The following is a 22,657-nucleotide window of genomic DNA, read 5'->3' as shown; positions in this document are numbered from 1 at the left end:
CAAGAAAGTATCACATGTTTAAACCTGTTGAACCCACTGAACTATAGTTCAGTCAGACCCCCACCAGAACTCGGAAACGGAGAATTTTCCAAGATTAAAAAAAAAACTGGTCAACTTCTGTTTTGAGGGGGACGAATTTGCATCATGAGTTTGTGCACTGCGCACAGCAGTCAAACGTCTTCTGACGCATCGATATTATAGCTTCCATTTCTTCAATTAATGTCAATTCAAACCGAATTTATGCGTGCGAACAGAAAGAAACAGTTTTAGCAACAAATACTACATGGTTTTTTATCACATCATTTGGAGCCTTCTACAATGAATCGATTTCAGAGGGCAAGAGCTTGATACATTTAAAAAAGAAAGATAAAAACAACTTTAAATATTCCAGTTTTTCCTAAAAGAACAGATAACTTAATAAGAGCCACAAATAAAGTGAAATTTATTGTTGAGCAGTGTATATGGCATCGCGAACATTTTCACACACCTTTTGGAGCTCTACAAAATTTAAGTCATTTTTTTATCTCAATTATAGTTTATTATTTTACTATGCCCGTAAGAGGTGTTGGGATAAGATTCAGATTTGATGGAGGCCTGTTTAACCTGAAGCGCCTCAGAGCAAAAACCCGTACCAAGTTTATCACGGAACTTCAATATGCAGACGACTGTTCACTCATCGCTAGCAGCTCAGAGGATCTACAGATAATGATGGACACCTATAAACATATATACGAAGCTTTAGGCCTTAGACTCAATATTGACAAGACCAAAATCCTGGTAAGTCCGCCAGAAAGCCTTCAAACAGATATCAGCCTACAGGATAAAACTCTAGAACAGGTCGAACAGTTCGAATACTTGGGAAGCTTCATAAATATCTAGGTCTAAACTAGACACGGAAATACAAAACCGTATCAATTCGGCATCACGGGCATTCTGGAAGCTAAAGGATAGAGTGTTTCAAAATCACGACCTCAATCTGAAGACCAAGACAGCTGTTTACAAAGCAGTGGTCCTCCCAACGCTTCTTTACGGAAGCGAAAGCTGGACGCCCTACAGGCGACATATTGAACATCTTGAACAAACGCAACAACGTCATCCAAGACAAATAATGCACATCAGATGGTTCCACAAAGTTTCGAATGCAGAAGTCTTGCAACGCGCGAGTTGTACAACAGTTGAGACTCAAGTAACGAGGGCCCGACTCAGATGGAGCGGCCACATTCTGAGGATGCAAGAGACAAGACTCCCCAAAATAGCTCTATAAAATAAAATTAAAATTAGTTAATGCCAATCATAACTGGGAACAACTAGCGTTAGACAGGTCACAGTGGAGGTCTTTGGTACACAGTTATAACGGAGAATCGGGAAGGATACAGCGGCGGCCAGATCTGGTTGGTGACTATCCATGCCCTGAGTGTGGAAGGATCTGCAGGTCACGGTTGGGTCTCTTTAGTCACAGGAGGGCACACAGTCGCAACTAGCCCTAAGAAATTACAAGTCTGTTCGCAATTTTTTCTTTTTTTTTCTTTTTGTAGATTCATTCCCGGTAACGGGATACAGCAATGAATGAATGAGTGTTTCCTGAAGAACAGATGAGATAAATACATCGTCATTGCCTGCTAGAAAACAACTACAGTTGAAGCGTTTTACCAAAAGCAACTATACAAAACTTTCAAAATGACAAAGTTGAAAAATAATCGAAAATGATTACTGAAATAGATCCTAACATGACCCTAGACCGTTTGTTAGCTGAATTTTCGCAAAGCAGTGGGAATCTCCTGATTCGGCCATGTGGTTTCGTTCAGGATATTTTGGCTCGTTCGATATTTACGTTGTAAAGAAAATGAAAACTTAGGATTGCCGAATTGTCCTCATTATTTTTTAGTACCTTACACGATTTTATAGAATAGCTCATTTCGATACCAACTGACAGAAGGGACTTTAGTACACAAGTGTAAAAAATAGAATGATACTTCAAAATCTCACCAATAAAATTCGTCTAAATTATTCACGAATTTATTCACAATGGGCATCAAAATGTTCTTGTTCGAACATTTCAACAATCATCGTAAAAATGGGATGAAATGGGAAAACATCATAGCACTTTTCAACGTCACTAACATATAAGCACTTTCAAAAGAAACTGCCTCCATTTTCTACATATTTTTCACCCTAAATTGCACGATACAACAATTATGATTCTCTCAAAAGTGACCTGATGCATCTAATCCGATGAACTTGGTACTGAACCATTCATTGTCCAGCCATATGTTTATGTTTTGTTTTTTCGCGATGCCGGAGTCACCTTCCACAGTCCCGTACTTGAAATTCAAAGAAATTTTGTCGAACTTCAAGGGGTTGTATCTCAGCCATCTTGGATATTTTATATAGACAATTTTTGGTTAAACTTCTGTCAAAAAAAAACCTCACCTTCAAAAACACCCTATATATAATCCCTATATGCTTGAACGTATACGTCAAGCGAGCTGATGATAGCAATTAGATCGTCAACCAGAATGGTCCAGAGTAGGGGTGGCAGCACGCACCACCCTGCGGACACCCTCTGTAGTTATGATTTTTCTTTAGCTCAGCATTGTGCTGTTTAAGTTTGATAGGGTAAGAGGGACACCCCTACTGATTACTGATTGCTGGGTGTGTTGGACGGATAAACCGCACCTGCCACTGCGACTAAGCGGTCTATTGCAGCACACAGTCAAGCTAGTAGAGCTAGATCTCTCCCTCCAGTCCCATCCTGCCCAAAATGGAGATGATGTCGAAAGGGGAGTGATTCTTGAGTTCCTCTTTGGAGGACCAAATACTCCATGTCTGACCCTGTCTGCCGCCGGGCAGTCACAGAGGATGTGCTCAATCGTTTCGTCCTCCTCTAAGCAGAGTCTGCAGAGCGGGTCATTGACGATGCTAAGCTTTTTAAGATGGGCTCTGAGTCTACAATGTCCTGTGAAAGCCGCCATTATAGATCTCAGATTTGTTCTAGAAAAACCTAGCCAACGACTGATGTATGGGCTGGGAGGCACTGAAATAGCCCTGTGCGAATGACGCATTCCAGGACGGTTGCGCCAGTACTCCAGGACCTTTTGCCTTATCCAGCTGTTGTTCCGTTCCCTGATTAAGGAATTGGAAATTCCTATACTAGTTTCCGGGCGTTGATGTTGTGCCTTCTCTGGCTAAAGCATCCGATACTTCGTTGCCTCTGAAGCCAGAGTGTCCAGATACCCAAATCAGTTGCAGTCTGTTTAAACTTCCCAATTTGGAGAGTTTGGATCTGCATTCAAATACCTGTGCCGAGTTGCATTTGCCTGCTGCGAGAGCTTTAATAGCAGCTTGACTATCCGTTAGGATTTTTATTGACCTACCCGCCCAACCAATGTTAAGCAAATGGCTGAGCATAGATCAATGGCGAAGATTTCTGCCTGAAATGCTGTCGCCGACTTTCCCAGACTGGCACTGAGTTCGGTCAGCGGTCTACGACTGTAGACTCCGGCTCCAGATCCCTGACTGGTTCTGGAGCCAGCAGTAAACCAGCAAGGTCCTTGTAGATAGAATTCCTTGTGACGTAGCTATTCGCCTCTGCTTGGAATCAGAGAACTGAAGGTTCCATCCGTGCTGGTTCTTGTGATTATCTGATCAGTTCTCATGCCCATCACCTCGTCTGTCTCCAGTTGGACTGAAAGACGACTGGGCACGAAAGTGAGTTTGTCAGGCTCATTTACGGTGAGGTGGTGGAGCCTGTGGGTTGCTATTCTTGCCTCTCCCTGTACAAAAATGTGAAGGGGAGGGAGATCTAATAGCATCTCCATGGACGCAGTTGGAGTAGAGCGGAATGCCCTCGAAATCATGAGGCAAGCCGTTCTCTGGAGTTTGGAGAGTTTATTTTGGGTTAGAACGCGTTCAGTGCAGGACCACCAGGCGACACAGCCATAGGTGATCAATGGTCTGATCACCGTGACGTACAGCCAGCGGAGCTGCTTCGGCGCTATCCCCCATGTCTTTCCACAAATCCTTTGGCAGGCCCATAGGGAGTGCCTGGCTTTGTGGATGACTTTTTCCACATGGGAGTTCCATTGAAGCTTCTTATCTGGGGTAATGCCTAGATATTTGGCCTCCTCTACGAGTGGAATGGTCTTGCCGTAGAGAGTTGGAGGAGAGATTTGAAATTTTCTTCTCCTGGTAAAGGGGACAATCAGGGTTTTGCAGGGGTTCACACCTAACTGCTCCCCATCACACCAACCCTGAATTACTGTTAGTGTTTCCTGAAGAGCATCTGAGATGATTACATCGTCATTGCCCACCAGTAAAACAACTATATCGTCAGCGTAAGCCTGAACATATACGTCGAGCGAGCTGATGATTGCAATTAGATCATCAACCAGAAGGGACCAGAGAAGGGGTGATAATACACCTCCTTGCGGGCAACCTCTGCCTGCTTTGAATCTAAGTGCTTCACCACAAAGCGTGGTTATGATGTTTCTGGAGCTCAGCATTGTGCTGATCCACTTCGATATGGTAGGAGGGACACCTCTAACCTTGGCAGCCCTCACCAGAGATTCAGTAAGGGCAGGGTTAAAAGCTCCTTCAATATCCAGAAAGGCAGCTACAAAAATCTCTCAGGAGTTGAGAGAGTCAGAGATCCTGCCGACAAGGTTGTTGAGGGCAAGATCCGTAGATTTTCCTTTCTGGTATGCATAATGTTGAGCGTTTAGGGTATGTTTTCGCAGAATCACCTCTCTGTTGTGTTCATCCAGTATCTTTTCCAGGGTTTTCATTACAAAGGAAATCAGAATAATCGGTCGGAATGTTCATTTTGAAATACTGAGAATAAAAAAATAATAATTATAAAATTTGATACCATGTATTGCACATATAATACAATGTGGTTTAATACCTAGGTGATAATAAATAAATGAATGATTTTTCAGCGTCGATTCTCATTACAGTTCATACACAGTTAACAAAGGAGATCAAGAAGCATAAAATAAAAGAGGAATGTAGGAACATTTCAAAGAATTCCTTATACACAAACTAAAAATTATGAATTCACAACATACACACACTTACAAAAACATTATTAGGATGAAATAAACTATCTAGAGATATTGAAAAAGATAATTACTTAACCATAGTGTTAATTTAATGAATACTGATTCAATCATTAATCATGTAAAAGTACAGAAACTTAATTTAACCTGTTATTCTGCAATTATTAGATCAGGTACAAAAAAATTAAATCAACTCACAAGTACTTACAGCTACTATGTTCTACAAGTTATCTGAATCTGCTTCAAAGAATTCAAAGGGTATTCATACAAGACATTTAAACCATTCATATTTAAGTTCTTTCACATCGATCATTTTTTATGCTTGGGTTCAGATCTGTAAAGTAGGGATGACCCATTGCATCATCCGCTGACATTCTCCCGGATGGATTGCAAACCAACAGGTGTTGAAGTAGATCTCTCCCCCTGCTGCCCAACTTAGGGACTACCTAAGAAATTAAAAAAAAACATGTAATCACATCATCGATAAATCCACCATAAGAAGAAAAAATCTAGGGTATGGTCAGTATATACACTTTGGTTAGTAAGTGGCTGGTCCGTATATGTCAATTTCCTGAAACTTTGGTACAATATCTGTCGTAGAAACCGTTCTCAAATTTTTGGTTATATACAGACCATACCCCATCTGGTTAAAACCTACCTGGGACATGCTCATGTTAGGTTGATATAAAGGAAAAGGTTTGTAATCAGGCAATTGATTCATGCCGCTCCAAGTTTCTTCTGTGGGGGTACCTAATAATTTGAATATCCTTCGCACCTGATCATCTACATCAGAGCCTGGGAATAACGGTCTGCCTGAAGAAAAAATTTTAATTGTAATTCAAGTTACACGGTATCAAATTTCTGAATATTTACCAGCATTAGCAAGTTCTGCGAAAATACATCCTGCAGACCACATATCGATCGATGTTGTATACAGCTTCGCTCCAAATAAAACATCCGGAGGACGATACCACAAAGTCACAACCTCAGCTGAATAACACTTAACTGGTATGCCGAAGGCTCTCGCTAGGCCGAAATCAGCAAGCTTCAACTCTCCATTCTTATTGATCAAGAGATTTTGAGGTTTCAAATCTCTATGCAGTATATTATGGCTATGGCAAAATGCTAAACCTCTCAGTAATTGAAACATGAAAGATTTCACAACATCGGGATCTATGTCTCCATTCAAGCTATCGAAATACTTTTTCAAATCCTGGTCGCAATGCTCGAATACCAGAGTGAGTTTTTTGTCGCTGTGCAAAACATCATAAAGACGAACTATGTTCTTGTGTTTCAGTTCCTTCAGAAGGCATATTTCTCGTAGAGCTGAAGATGGAACCCCCTCGTCATCGTCATCCAAACGAACTCTTTTGAGAGCAACAATTTCGTGGGTTTCTCTGTTTTTTGCTTTGAAAACAGTTCCATAGGTACCTTCACCAATTTTTTCTAGCTTCTCATACTTTTGCATGATTTCAGATCAATTTCAGACGAAACGCTCAACACAAAGAAACTAGAAGAAAAGTGCTTTGATACTGAAGAATATTTAAATTTAAATGTGTCCCTTATTTTGAATATTTCTAGGGTAAGCTAAACTAAACTTCAAAACACAAGAGTAAATTAGGTTATGTGTTGTGTACTTTTGTGTATGCCCGTTTTTTAAAATTATAGAAAAAGTATATGAATGGAAGGCGGAACGTTCATCTAGACTACAAATGTTTATAATAATATTAATTTCAAATTTTTTTGCATTATCTTGAATAAATACATAAATGAAGATTTTTGCATGAAGGATTTGAAGGACAAAACTGTCTTATCTGTCAAAAATGATCCCTAGAAGCAAGGTTCCATGGTGTAATGGTTAGCACTCTGGACTTTGAATCCAGCGATCCGAGTTCAAATCTCGGTGGAACCTATATTTTACACTAATAAATCTCAGTGTACCATTATTTATATTCGAAGATTGTGACTGCTTACCGAAGAGCCTTGTACAATGCGAGATACTTTTATATCTTTTTCGAAATATTACCATTGCACCTTCCAACGCTTTCTAAAAAGATTTTAATCAATTACATATTTTGAATCCGAACTTCCACTGTACAGGGTGGGCAAATTTCGATGTTTCAGCACTACAGCCTTTAAACCGGAGGAGATAGACAAAATCTGATACCCCATTCTCGTACTCTTTTTCTGAGAAACTTACAATAGTATTAGTGATTTTTTGCCACTTTCTTTTGTGTTCGAGTTATAAGCAAAAATTGTAAAAATGGCGATATCGAAATAAATTTATATCTCCGCTAATACTGATGATAGAGTTCTGAAATTGAAACATTATACAGGCACTTTTTCACGTAGAATCCAGTGGCGTGCTCGCCTTTCTAGCAGGATTTTTAATTACGAAGCTATTACCCAAAGTTATGTGTTTTTAAATGGGAACACTAGTTTTCTGTGCAATTTTTTGAAAGCTTAATTTTTACTGATTTCAAAAATATATAACATCATATTGTTTGTATCAATATAAATAATAGAAAATGGTCAAAAACCTTTTTTCTCAATATTTCTATGGTTTCAAATTTTGACGAGCACAGAAAAATAGAGTTTCCTATAACAAAAGCAGTCTCCTTCCGGCAATGTCATTCTTTCTATGCTTTTTACCAATTTTCACAAAATTTGAATCAAGATATGTTTGATAAATTTTCATAATAATTAAAAGACTTATAGAAGGAGACAGTGGTAATCATACGATGCTATTTGTTTCTGTGCTCATCAAAAGTTGAAACCATAGAAATATTGAGAAAAAAGGTTTTTGACCATTTTCATCATTTATATTGATACAAACCATATGATGTTATATATTTTTGAAATCAGTAAAAATTAAGCTTTCAAAAAATTGCACAGAAAACTAGTGTTCCCATTTAAAAAAACATAACTTTGGGTTCGTAATTCGTAATTAAAAATCCTGCTATAAAGGCGAGCACGCCACTGGATTCTACTTGAAAAAGAGCCTGTATAATGTTTTAATTTCAGAGCTCTATCATGAGTATTAGTGGAGATATAAATTTATTTCGATATCGCCATTTTTCCAATTTTTGCTTATAACTCGAAAACAAAAGAAAGTGGACAAAAATCACTACAACTATTGTTAGTTTCTCAGAAAAAGAGAACGGGAATGGGGTATCAGATTTTGTGTATCTCCTCTGGTTTAAAAACTGTAGTGCTAAAACATCGAAATTTGCCCACCCTGTACAGGTCCACAAAATTCTATATTCTATAGGATTGAATGGCAGAGCTCTGCAATCGTGAGAGCTACGGAAAAATGGTTTCCGACCTCGATTTTCAAAAGATGGATAATGGCAAAAACCGCATTCCTCTACAGTGACTTCATATACCTACCTATGGTATATGGTGTATAAAGTCACTATAAATTCCTCTATATATGTATCTTCTTTTGTTATAAAGGAAAACTTATTTTCCGTCCTTTGACAGGTTGCAGAGGATGCTTTTAAGTATCACATTTTTATGTAGAATTAAGTGGCACAGTAGAAAATGTTTTTCAGTTTAGATAGTTATTTTTTTTTAATGTAAAATCTATATTCTTTTTACATATTCCAGTCCATATTTTTTCTGATTCAGAATATACAGGGTGAGTCTTTGACTCGTACAAATATTTTAACAGTAGATCCTTGAGGTCAAAAGAAACACTTTTTTCCTTTACCATTTTTTCCGATTCGCCATTTTAAGTTTTCATAATGAGCTGTGCTACCCCTGCAAAAACAAAATTACCTTCAGAATAACTAGATTATTTAGTTTCAAGAGTTTGGTTCTTCGAATTTTTGGTAGGTATTTCTATTGTACTTAATGGTCATAAAGGGGGGAGACTAGAAGAAGTGGGTGAAATCTTATATTTGAAAAAGATTCATCATAACTAAACGAAGAACTATAATGCGAAATTCACTTCATACGATAAAACCGTTTCTTAGATAAAATATAAAAATAATTTTTTTTATGATTTTTCAGCAGCCTGTATCTTTAAAACCGACCTGATTCGGAAAAAATGGTAAAAGAAAAAAGTGTTTCTTTTGACCCCAATCTACTATTGAATCTATATTATCCTGTTTCATCAATGAAAATAACCTGCCAACTTGACCGATGAACTAGTTTTTGAATTCACCTTTATTGCAAGAACAATTCGAGACAGGACATGTATTCTGAATCAGACGAAAATATGGTACTGAAAAATGTAGGAAAAACATAGGGTTTATATTTTAAAAAATAAAAGATTAAACCACATAAGTGGCAAACTAAAAAAAATCTTCAACTACGCCACTGAATTCTACATAGAAAGATGTAGTAGAATGTAGATTGTCACATTTGTTTTTCGATATAAACTTTACGAAATGGAAACACTCTGTCGCTTTAACACACTTGTAATGTTCTTGAAAATTCACGATAGACTGAGGTAATGTCTACTTTTTTGGACAGAAAATGAATACTTTTTTAGACCTTTAAAATAATAATAATAATAACTTTCTACCGGTCACTCATATCGTCTGATGTAGAAAATGGAAAGTCACCACCAAAAGAAGCCATAGAACAATTCTGGACCGAACAATTATCAACGAAACCTCAGTTCAGTGGAGATACCGGATGGATTGAAGATGAAAAATCTGAAGCTATAAAATATGAGCCGATGCAGCATGACAAGATCACAATTGAAGAAGTAAAATCAGCTATCAGAGGACTACACAACTGGAAAGCACCTGGGCCTGATTTATTACAGAACTTCTGGATCAAGAAACTTTGGATCATGCATGACAAATTGACCTCCGCAATAAATGACGTCATTGAAAATCCTGAAAGAATGCCAATATTCCTTACACATGGCACAACGTACCTTTTACCTAAAGACCAAAGGAATACAGAAGACCCATCCAAATACCGACCAATCACATGTCTTCCAACGATGTACAAATTAATCACATCGTGCATTTCAAATCGAATTCACAACCATTGCGAAAGGAATAACATCATCGCCATGCAACAGAAAGGATGCACCAAAGACAGCCGAGGGTGCAAAGAACAGCTAATAATTGATTCAGTTATCTGCAATCAAGCGTTCTCCAAGCGGAGGAATCTTTACGCTGCGTACATAGACTACAAAAAAGCATTCGATTCTATATCTCACGAATGGCTCTTGACGATCTTGAAGATTTACAAGGTGGATCCCAATATTGTTAAGTTCCTGAAAAACGCCATGTCAACCTGGCGTACTAGTCTTCAAATGAAAGCAGCAGATTGCTCCATTACAACAGGACCTATTCCAATAAGACGCGGAATTTTCCAAGGAGACTCGCTGAGCCCTCTGTGGTTCTGCATGGCCCTGAATCCCTTGTCTCATAGATTGAATTCTACGGACTACGGATTTTCCATCAAGAGCGGCAGTAGAACTATGATGAAACTGAATCATCTACTTTACATGGACGATTTGAAACTCTTCGCATCTACCAAAAAACAAATGCAACAGATGCTGAAAATGGTGGAAGGATTTTCGGAAGACATCAAAAAGACGTTTGGATTAGAAAAATGTCGACTGCTGAACATAACGAGAGGAAAAATAGAAGATGATACGTTCAAACTCAAGGAAGGTGCAGAAATTGAAGCATTGAAGGAAGGAGACACATACAAGTATCTAGGCATAAAACAGGCAAGAAAAATCAATCAGACCCAGATGAAGAACGAATTAACGGAGGAGTTCACCCGAAGATTAAGAAGGATAATGAGAACTGGCCTTAACAGCAAGAATCTCATAAAATCGATTAACACCTACGCTTGCTCGGCGCTGACCTATTCATTCGGTATCATCTCTTGGACGACCACCGATTTAGCAGCCTTACAGAGAAAAATAAGGACGATGCTGACTAAACACAATAAACATCACCCGAAAAGCTCAATAGAACGGACAGAGCTGCCACGACATCTTGGGGGTAGAGGAATTGTTGATTTGTCCAACCGTATGACCCAGGAAATTGAAGGACTTCGAAAATATTTTCTGAGCAAGGCTACTTCATCAGAACTCCATCAAGTAGTTTGTGTTGCTGATACTTATACACCGTTAAAGCTACAGCAGGACCACTTGGAAACCGTCGAACACTCTGCAGAAAGTAAAATGCAGAAACTGATTGGCAAACCTTTGCATGGGAAGCACCAGAACGAGGTCAACCATGATCACGTCGACATATCTGCGTCGAACTACTGGTTGACTTCCGGAAGGTTGTTTCCTGAGACAGAGGGCTCCATGCTTGCCATCCAGGATCAGGTGATTCCAACAAGAAATTACATGAAATATATCGCCAAGGATGCCTCAGTGGCGGATGGTAGCTGTCGTTATGGCTGTGCGACACATGAAACTATCCAGCACATCACCGGGGGATGTCAGAAGTTCGCGGGCACGGAGTACAAAAATAGACATGATGCTGTTGCCAAGATTCTTCACCAAGAGTTGGCACTAAAACACCAACTTCTAAGTTCGAAAAAGGTTCCTTATTACAACTACCATCCGGATGCTGTGTTGGAAAATGAACATCACAAGCTCTACTGGGATCGCACGGTTCTGGCAGACCGGAAAATAACCCACAATAGACCAGACCTCATATTGCTCAATAAGGATGAGGACAGAGCACTATTCATCGATGTGGCGATTCCAAATAATAACAATCTTCTAGATAGGCACACTGAAAAAATTTCAAAGTACAGAGATCTCGAGGAACAAACCAGAAGACTGTGGAAACTGAAAGATATCAAGACCATCCCTATTGTAATGTCATCTACAGGCCTGATACCGAAGAAACTACTAGAGAACTTGAGGAAACTTCAGCTGGACGAAAATATCTATAGAGTCATGCAGAAGGCGGTACTGCTGGGAACGACGAGAACTGCACCAAGTACATGGGAAATTCAAAAGGAACACCGTCTGCTCCGACAGGAAGTGCGGGTGGAGCAGGAATCCAAGCGACAGCAGGGAGCCGAGGAGCGACCCGGACCCGACCACCACCACGAGCCCGAAAACCTGGAAAGGGCTCCAACAGAGCTTAATCCTTTTGAGATATCTGGGATAAGTGAATTTTCCTCTGGAGAGGAGTGTGAAAGCCGCAAGGCTGAAGTCATTTATTCACTCTAGCATACAATACAATTCAGAATTTGAGAGAGCTCAGAAAAGTCATCTAAGGCTTGTGTATGAACTCTCTCCAATCAAAGTAGTCGGATACGTATAGATAAATTCCACATTGCCTCTTCTTTCACTATTTTTGCAGTTATTTTACCCCTCATCCCTATTCAAAATCAAGGGGGGGTGTTTACCTCCGTTAGAGGGTTAAAGTTACGAAGATGAAAAAAGCGGAAAAGTTTTTCCTCCTCGAATCAGAAATTTTTATTTAAAAGTCGGAAAATCGATGTTTTCGTTGGACCAACCTGTACATTCGGTAGTCAAAAATGGGGCGTTCATTTGACAATATGAAGTTGCATTCAACTGGTAGTCGACTCTGAATAATATTTCTCTTCGTGGAATCATTTTGAAGACAATTGTTGATTTCGTTTAACTTTTGTGGAAAAAAAGTTTTTTTCTCTGTTTGTAACAAAGTTAAAGGAGGGGTCAAATTAGTGTGAAAACACCCGGTACAAAAAAATTGTAGACAGCAAGGGATATCCTTAGAATAAATTTCACTCCTTTCCTAATTCATTGGGTTGTGATCTTGAGATCAATTTGACAATCAAGAACGACTTATTACTGAAAAAAAAACATACTGCTCAGTTATAATAAATTTTAATTAGAAAGTTACACATTTTATTTGGAAACAAATATTTAAGAATTGTCGAACATGTTTTTGTGAAATTTGAGGTTTTCATAAAAATCACTCGTTAATTCAAAACGAATCGTCGTTTTCAATAATGACATCTCTTCGCTTCCTTTTACCATCGTCATCTTCGATAATGACATCCCTTCTCACCCTCATCGCTTCAGCTTCGTTGTTTAGATCTCTGCGCTTTCTGTCATCGTTATCGTCTTCAATGATCACATCTCTTTTTTTACGATCTTCGTCTTCAATTATAATATCTCTTTTCTTTCTCATATCATCGTCGTCTTCGATTATGACATCTCTGCGTTTCCTCTTATCATCCTCTATATAAATGTTTCTTCTTTCCCTTGTAAAATCTTCTTCTTCAGGAGATTCCTCGCTGAAAAAAATGAGTAAGAATAAGAAATTTTTCAGAAACTTTTCGACGTTTTTGAAATTTTGAATTTATATCTGTCAAAATTTTTAAGGGTGGCTCATTTTTGCAGAGTTGTTTATAGTTTAAAAATATGCAGAAGTTTTGATATACAGGGTGTGGCGTAATGAATGGATAATATGGAGCCTGCAGGTAGAGGACTCTATGGCGGTTCAGAAAAATATATTTTACGTTTAGTAAAAGTGCCTTGGTTTTCGAGATATTCGAGATTTTCGAAAATTCAAGAAAATCACACCCTTCGCCACTCTTTTTGCAGGCAAGACTCCAAATGAAGGAATTTTTTCCAACTGTTTTTTGGATAGTATTCCTGGATAGATGCGCTATCAAATGTAAATTATTATTTTTGAGGCGCATAAATAGTTTTTCATGAATAAAAGAATTAACTCAAATTTTACGTTTTGCTTATTTTTTTTCCTAAGTTCAACCCAGCGTAGTGTGGAAAATAATATGGTTACCTGAGTGCCAAAGCAAGAGAAAACATGCCTGTTTCACTGAGATTCTGAAATGGTATAACTCACTCTATTTTCAGCATTGAATACAAAATAAATTTCTATTACAATGAGTCAAGGCAGAGTTTGACGTAAGCCTTTTTCTTTAATTTTTAGCAACTGAAATGAGACTTGCAAGCAGAATAAAGCAATTATTCATAAGAAGTTGTAGAGCATCTAGTACAGCTCCTGATGCACACTTTGTACACTTTTTGTGAAACTCGATTCAATTAAACAATATTTTAAAATTGGTTTTTTTCCCTCGTATTCTTTCATTATTAAGCCCTATAGTTATAAAGTTAATAGTTGTTAAGCGAATTTCAAGTAACGAAGTGAATTTTAGCAATTAAGAAAAAAAGCTGAAAATTAGGTAATTTTTATTGCATTGAGTCAAGACCCTTGTTACAAAAATGCTGAAATTTAATTTAATGCATAACTTGAAATTAACTTCATAATATTGATTTCCCAACGTTGGGGTTAAATAATAAAAGAAAACGAGAAAAAATAACAATTGTAAAATATCGTTTCATTGAAAAAAGTTTCACAAATCACAAATGATGCTTAAATTGTCCACCATGAGTTCTGATACATGCTCTATAGTCTACACTTTCTAATGAATCATAGCTTTATTGCATAGATATCAACAATTTTAAAATGAGTGTCGTTTCATTGAATTAAATATCACAAAAGATTCTCTAAGAGGCCACCATGAGCTTCAGTAAATGCTCAATACCTTCTTATACACGATTGCTTCATTCTGCTTGCATTTCTCATTTTAGCTCATAAAAATTTTAGAAACACCGTTTACATTAAACTAGGCCTCAACTGATTGCAATAGGAATTTATTTTGTATTAAATGCTGAGAATACAGAGAGTTATACCATTTCGGAATCTCAATGAAACTGGCATGTTTTTTCTTGCATTGGCTCTCAGGTAACCATATTATTTTTTACACCGCGCTAGGTTGAACTTATGAAAAAAAATTAGCCAAACGGAAAAGTTGAGTCAGATCTTTTTTTCATAAAGAACTATTCATGCGCCTCAAAAATAATGAATAACATTCGATAGATCATCTATCCAGGAATACTATCCAAAAAACAGTTTGAAAAAATTCCTTCATTTGGAGTCTTGCCTGCAAAACGAGTAGCGAAGGGTGTAATTCTCGTGAATTTTCGAAAATCTCCAATATCTCGAAAACCAAGGCACTTTTACTAAACGTAAAATATATTTTTCTGAACCGCCATAGAGTCCTCTACCTGCAGGCTCAATATTATCCATTCATTACGCCACACCCTGTATATAGATATATTGAATATAAGTGTTATCATTTTTATGATGTGTGTGAAAATTTACTTTGGCGATTGTGGTAACAGTGGGATAATCTCATTTAAGAAGAATAATAAAAAATTGACGACAAAAGAAGATTTGAAAATTGAATTCGAATATCCTTATTATTTCGAGCACATTATCGAAAGGCTTGCTTTTTCAGCTTTAGGGATTATTTTCTGAGAACCGCCATCCCAACTCAAAGGTTGTGGAATTTTAGGACTGCTTACTATTATTTGATTAAAATAGAGCTTACCTGATACGGAGGTCTTCTGAATTATATCTTCCTGAAAGAAAAAATCTCCAATTAGTTTGACAACTTTCCGAATATGTACAGGGTTACCCGCAGAAAGAGATCCTATATCCTATACCCTATATGCGAAACTATATGGGAGCTATCCGAAAAATTATCACATAAAAGTTGTTCTGGGATAAATAAGTCTTCAGTGATACAATATAAGCCTAAGTAACTCATTCGTGTACAGAGTGGCAATAAAAAGTACGTTTTTTTGAATGGAACATCCTATATTTCATTCGACATTTGCATAGAGAAAGGACGAAATCAAATAAGGCGATAAAATCCGCGTATACGTGCTCAAGGCATTTTAACAACAACTAAACATCGACTTTGGACGTCTTTGGATCTCCCCTAACAGCTGGTTTGATGTAAAATTTAATAAATTTTCAAAAAACGACTACAATATTTAAGTAACAAGAATGTTCACATGAAAAAACGTTCACGATTTTTTTCTCAAAATTTTAATCATTTACTCCTTGCTATACTATCTATGTTTTACAATACAAAAATTATAATTTAAACAGCTTTCCTTCTGGGAGTTGCAGTTTCTTTGTCAGTTAGTATATTTAAGGAGGCTAAAATTTTGCAAATAGGTCACTATGATCCCGAGGATGAGTTTCATGAAGAAATAACTCGGTTTGTGATATATAGGATGTTCCAAAATCTCTCGTCTTCTTTTTATTTTTTTAAATGGAAAACTCTACTGAACTAATTTTTCACTTTTTTCTATTCAAAGAACTATTCGGGATACGACTTAGGTACCTATATTATACAGAGTGAGTCATTGACTTGTACAATTTTTCAACAGTAGATTTTTGATTTCAAAAGAAGCACTTTTTTCCTTTACCATTTTGCCGAATCGAATCAGTTTAAAATACTGTTGAAAAACCATAAAAAAATTAACTTTTAATTCTCACAGATGGTTTTATCGAACTAAATGATTTCGGAATATATTTTCTCATTCATTTGATGAAACTTTTTCGAACACAAGATATCACCCACGTCTTCCAGTTTTCTCATTATAACCATTTTGTACCTACCATAAAAATATCAAAAATTCAAAAAACCCAACTTTTGAAACTGAGTTGAACGCTATCTAATGAATATTTTCTAAAATAAAAGTATTCATCATATTTTCTCGTATAATGCGCCGTTTTTTAACCCAAACAACACACTTCCGTCTAAATGACATCTCATTTATGTCAAAAGGGATCTAAAATGATCTTGCTCTGAATTATGATCAAAATTAGATTATCTAAATAAGACGTTTTCTATGAATGATGTTTTTGAAATATCTTTTAGATGTCTAGTCTTATGCCTGGCAAAATTCTTATGTCCGCAAGATATCTGAAAATAGATTAGTTTCCAAATATACATCTGAAAAACGTTTATCTTATATCTAATTGTATTAATCGCGAAAGAATCACTGGGCAGACAACTAATAGATATGATATATCATACCAATATTAGACATCAATATCTGACTTTATTAAGACATCTAGATTACATATAGAGAATATCTTACTAAAATGGTCGAAAACCAGTGACCAGATGAATATCTTTCAGATATATCATTTTGTATCGTCTATGAACATTAGAATTCAAATTGTACCAAATATGTCGATTAATATCTTCAAGGAAGATCATATATTGAAAAAACGTTTATTGGATATCTTAATTTTATAATCATGATGAAATTAATTTTCAGACGGGAAATAGATATCATTTACTATATCGATATGACACATCAATATCTGACTTTGTTTAGACGCCTAGATTACATATATAAAACATCTAAGTAAAATGGTCGAAAAACAGTGAACAAATAAATTTCTTCTAGATTTGTCATTGCTAGATCGTCTTTAAACTTCACGATTCTAAGTGTTCCAAATAATAATGAGAAGTCAATGTCATCTATTGAAGTGACTTCCGAAATTAATTATTCATAAACCATATTTTTACGATAGTCAAAAAATTTTGGACTAATCAACATCTTCCTAGTGTATTTTTCAAATTCATATTGTGTTTTATCATCTGAGTATCAATGTTAAAAAGCACATGTAAGTATTCGTATTCTTACTGATGGGGATGTTTTTCTAGGAGACTTAGTATCAGGATATTGAAATTCGTGAAAATTTTCATATGATAAAACTGATTGGACAATTTTTATAATATAAATCGAAAATTGAGTATGAATATTGATACCTATTTCAAAAACAATAATGGTGAAGAATGATTGACTGCTAAATTGAATATGTTAAATATGAATTTCGAACGAAATTATTGATTAACCCAAGATACTCTTGAGGAAAAAGGATCTTTTCCGAGTTTGCAGAAAATAGGTGTTTGGTTGGATCGAGAGATATGCGATGAGAAGGACTAGACATGAACTACGATCGGGTTGGATCGCTTGGTGGCGAACTCTTATCGCAATTCGCAAGAAGTCGCGAACCGGCCATGGGCCAATAGAGTTAAATTTCATAGTGCATAGCCATTTGAACTTGAACATTCAACATTTCCGTTAGTATACAACCCTTCTTTGTAAAAAGGTCAAGTCGGCTAGTGATTGTGTTCGTTTTTTGATTAGTGATTTGTGCTGTAATAATTGAACAAGGTGAGTGCAATTTCTACTTAGGGTAGTTACAGCAGGTAATCCCTTCACACATTAATCAAATTGCTTGAACATAGGATAATACTATTTACTTCGATATGGTATTATTGGTATTAGTTTGGATTTGTGCTCTCTGTAGAAATGATATCCAGTTATCGTTTTCAAATACTTACCTGAATTTTTGGCTACAATAAATTGAAATATAGGTAGATTTAAAATAGAAATATCTTTCATAGATCAATCGTCTAATAAAGTCTATTAAATGATATTCTTTAGATAACCATTGACAAGTCAATACTATTTTGTTAGATAGGTACTATTAATGGTATATATTTTATCTAAAATGCGGTCCTCTGAGGAATATCAATCGGAAATTTGACGAATAATCGAATATACAGAGTTTGAAATCTTCGAGGAAATGTTTAGATGTTTTTTAGATCATTTAGGAATTCGAATATTTTTTCGTATTTCGATGTTCGAATTGAAAATTTTGTATCATTTAATCCATAGGAGTTCATTATACAGCAGAGTTTTCTATTTCTATGTAAAATTTACTTGGTGAAGACGGTTATCTGAAAAAGTCTATTGATAGACATCTTCTAGACATCGATTCGGAAGTGAATTTTGAATCACTTCACTCAGGAAACTCTTGCTGAATAATGTAACCCTTATTATAAGTACTAACAAAACAGGATTCAATCTGAAATTTGACGAATAATTGAATATACGGAGTTTGAAATCTTCGAGGAAATGTTTAGATGTTTTTTAGATCATTTAAGAATTACGATGTTTTTTCGTATTTCGATGTTCGAATTGAAAGTTTTGTATCAATTAATCCATAGGAGTTCATTATACAGCAGCGTTTTCTATTTCTATGTAAAATTTACTTGGTGAAGACGGTTATCTGAAAAAGTCTATTGATAGACATCTTCTAGACATCGATTCGGAAGTGAATTTTGAATCACTTCACTCAGGAAACTCTTGCTGAATAATGTAACCCTTATTATAAGTACTAACAAAACAGGATTCAATCTGAAATTTGACGAATAATTGAATATACGGAGTTTGAAATCTTCGAGTAAATGTTTAGATGTTTTTTAGATCATTTAAGAATTCGAATGTTTTTTCGTATTTCGATGTTCGAATTGAAAATTCTGTATCAATTAATCCATAGGAGTTCATTATACAGCAGCGTTTTCTATTTCTATGTAAAATTTACTTGGTGAAGACGGTTATCTGAAAAAGTCTATTGATAGACATCTTCTAGACATCGATTCAGAAGTGAATTTTGAATCACTTCACTCAGGAAACTCTTGCTGAATAATGTGACCCTTATTATAAGTACTAACAAAACAGGATTCAATCTGAAATTCGACGAATAATTGAATATACGGAGTTTGAAATCTTCGAGGAAATGTTTGGATGTTTTTTTGATCATTTAAGAATTCGAATGTTTTTTCGTATTTCGATGTTCGAATTGAAAATTCTGTATCAATTAATCCATAGGAGTTCATTAGAGCAGCGTTTTTTATTTCTAAAAAATTCTCAGGGTATCTAAAGAGTACGGAAATTGAATCCTATTGATTTATAATTTGTATCTCCAGGTTTTGGTTCGTCGCTTCCTTTTCTTCAAAAGAATATTTTTTTGCATATTTTCTCAACTTGTAATTGATATTCAATCAAAAAACATTTAGCCATTTGTAATTTATGTTGCTTCCAGAGGCTGTATATGTTCTCTTCGAAAGTGAAACGCCAGCAGACTTAAATGATGCTGTCATAAAACGGGCCATTCAAGACTGGTTAAGACTAGCCAATCAACGGTACGAATATGAGAGGAATAAAAACAAATAGACAATAATCTCATCTATTTATATTATGTTTTTTCCAATTTTATGAATTTGTGTTATGTTTTTGAATTATATTTATTTTTGTTTTTTTTTTATTATAAATATATTTATTCATCAGAACCTGTTTTTTCTCTTCCAACTCCCATACGAACTGTCAACCATTCCGTATAAATATGAACTCGCCCATCACTAATCTGTAGATTTTCAAGTGGTCAGATTTTATGGATATGATTCGAAGATGTGGATCTTGAATCTATGGAACGTCCATTTTCTTTCACATGGACCCTTCTTCGAAACATATCTTGTGAAATAAATATGTCTAGTTAAGAGGTCATTAATATCACGTTTTTTAAATTATCCTAATATAATTCCAAAGTTGACAACAATTAGAGGACAAAAACTGTAAATACAATACAAGGTCATTCTAGAAATATCTAACAAACGTTCATCTTTGATCATCTAAAATAGGTGAATACCAACACCATCTTTTTCAATAAATAATCTTTCCTCTAATAGACATCCGATTTCTTCAACGATAAAGACAATGCTCCAAAGTCTAAAGAAGATCTTTGGTGCTACATGATTTAGATGTCCTGATGGCCATGTTTTTCAGATCATCTATATATTATCAGATTGTTGATCGAAGAAAAATGTCAAAAATCTAATGATATATAAACGATATCGAATGATTTTAATAAAGTACATCCTCAAACGTCTATTATATATCAAACAAAATACCAAATCAGGATAATCTCGAGAATATCAGAAATCGTACTTGTTATAGAGATAATTAGAATTACGTCGAATAGACGTCTAAAGAAGTGATACTTTTCAACGTAAATCTCGCGGACATTTTTCCGTCGAATCTAGGTTAAAGGTTCGATACTTTCTGATGTTTTATAGATCATCTAAAAGTCTATGAGCTATGGTCTATAAAATGTTTTAAAGATGTGTGTGTGTTGTTTGGGAATGTTCAAAAATTAAAAATATCTGTGATATTCGGAAAATTGGGTACTTTGTCTGAATACAACTCTGATTAAAAAGCCACAGATCTGTAGTGTCACAGGTATAGCTAATTATTCTGAAGGGCATTTTGTTTATCTAGGGGGCACAACTTATTATAAAAAACTTAAAATGGCTATATCTTTTTATCATAAATATCGTATATTTAAAACATCGAATTTTGCCCACCCTTTGCATAGAATCAATCAATATAAAACACTGTATAATAATAATTTTGCATGTCCTTACAGTGCGAAAGTTGCTTGGATGTTTGAAATTATTCTACTTACCCAATACTCCACAAAGTAGAGCGCACAACACAAGACTGATAACGAACTTTTTCATTTTGAATGATTTTGAGGAAACTGTATGAACATCCGTCACTCATTTCATTTATATAACTTTTTGAGAGCCGTACTTGTGCAAGTTAGTTATCTCTTGTGGCTAAGCTGAGATATTTTGTAAGAACTGAAATTTTCCTCCATTTTTCGGTTGCACTTATCATCAAGTATGTTGCGACAAAACGAACCGTAAGAATCTGTGCTATATATTTCTATTCAGACACAAGGTGTCTGAACCAAAATACGCCATTTTAATAACCGAAATTAAATGTTTTTTCCAAAACTTATCAGTTTTCTGATGGGTGCACTTTTTAATATTGCTCAATGAAAGATACACAACGTTAACTGACTCGCTTACGTGAAACATACTGTACAGGCAGTCCGAGTTAAAGTGTCCCTATACCTTATTGTGGAAACTAAAGCATCTAGAAGGAAAAGTTCAATACAAAACTTGTCTGTAATCGATTGAACTTTTATTTTTTTTAACCCACCTTAATACAGGGTGCTCCGTTTTTTCCCTGTTCGTATCAACTTTGTTATTTTAAATGGAACACCCTGTATATTATTGCATTTTTGAATTATCAAGGTAACTTCGTTATGAAAACCATGGTCCCATATAGCACCGATTCTGAGATATTCGATTTTTTCCTAAAATTTTGATAGCTGTAGGTGCTCACTAAAAGAGCTGACATTAGTTTTCTAATGAAGGTTTAAAAACCAAATTTTGTTCAGCTCTTGTCAACATATTGAGTCATACGTTACATCTCTATTTTTAGCAATCTGATATACAGGGTCTTCAAAAATTAAAGTAAAAAATTCAAATAGAAATTCAATCGAAACTTAATTTTTTCAAATGACAACCTATATTTTTTTGTTGTTCATCATGAAGAGCAGGTTAAAATGAGCAAAAAATGTATTTAAACTTCTTCTGTGAAGTGAATAGTTTCAGAAACATGGACGAAAAAGTGCATTTTCCCGTAAGAACCAACGATAATTGATTGATAAATCTGATAGAATATGGTAACTATAGCTACCACTTATCTAATTGTGTATTTTCGAGTTTTCTTTTGTGTTGTCAGACAACTACTTGATTATTTTAAGAGAAATGTATCTGCGAGTACTGAGTAAAAGAGTCTTTTTGTCTTTCATCAGTCAATCAAGTTAATTAAATTTATCAAAAAAATCAAAGCCAACTATATAGCAGCAACACTAATTAATAATTATCCTTGGTTCTTACGGGAAAATGCACTTTTTCGTCCATATTTCTGAAACTATTCACTTTACAGAAAAAGTTTGAAGACATTTTTTCTCATTTTAACCTGCTCTACATGATGAACAGGAAAAAAATATAGGTTGCCATTCGAAAAAATTTTCATTGAACTTCATCTATTTGAATTTTTAACT

The 22,657-nt window shown here is 35.5% G+C and overlaps 2 protein-coding genes and 1 non-coding gene across 3 annotated transcripts; 1 reads left to right on the top strand and 2 right to left on the bottom strand.

Moving 5' to 3' along the window:
* Window positions 1–4,851: 4,851 nt before the first annotated feature.
* On the bottom strand, window positions 4,852–6,855 carry LOC123308139 (cyclin-dependent-like kinase 5). The gene is made up of 3 exons (XM_044890688.1): window positions 5,931–6,855; window positions 5,716–5,870; window positions 4,852–5,503 (listed from the first exon to the last, which is right to left on the bottom strand). The coding sequence occupies exons 1-3, from the start codon at window positions 6,523–6,525 to the stop codon at window positions 5,348–5,350; spliced, it is 906 nt and encodes a 301-aa protein (XP_044746623.1). The 5' UTR covers window positions 6,526–6,855; the 3' UTR covers window positions 4,852–5,347.
* A 42-nt stretch (window positions 6,856–6,897) lies between these two features.
* Window positions 6,898–6,969, top strand: Trnaq-uug. The gene has a single exon. It is a non-coding gene; the product is annotated as a tRNA-Gln (tRNA).
* A 5,888-nt stretch (window positions 6,970–12,857) lies between these two features.
* On the bottom strand, window positions 12,858–21,335 carry LOC123308341. The gene is made up of 3 exons (XM_044890954.1): window positions 21,203–21,335; window positions 15,411–15,441; window positions 12,858–13,286 (listed from the first exon to the last, which is right to left on the bottom strand). Exons 1-3 carry the CDS (start codon window positions 21,255–21,257, stop codon window positions 12,974–12,976), a joined length of 399 nt encoding a protein of 132 aa, XP_044746889.1. The 5' UTR covers window positions 21,258–21,335; the 3' UTR covers window positions 12,858–12,973.
* Between the last annotated feature and the right edge of the window lie 1,322 nt (window positions 21,336–22,657).

This window comes from Coccinella septempunctata, chromosome 2 (assembly GCF_907165205.1).
Source record: "Coccinella septempunctata chromosome 2, icCocSept1.1, whole genome shotgun sequence".
NCBI classification, from domain to species: domain Eukaryota; kingdom Metazoa; phylum Arthropoda; class Insecta; order Coleoptera; family Coccinellidae; genus Coccinella; species Coccinella septempunctata.
The sequence above is the reverse complement of the archived record's forward strand: the minus strand, read 5'-3'. Positions and strand labels throughout refer to the sequence as shown.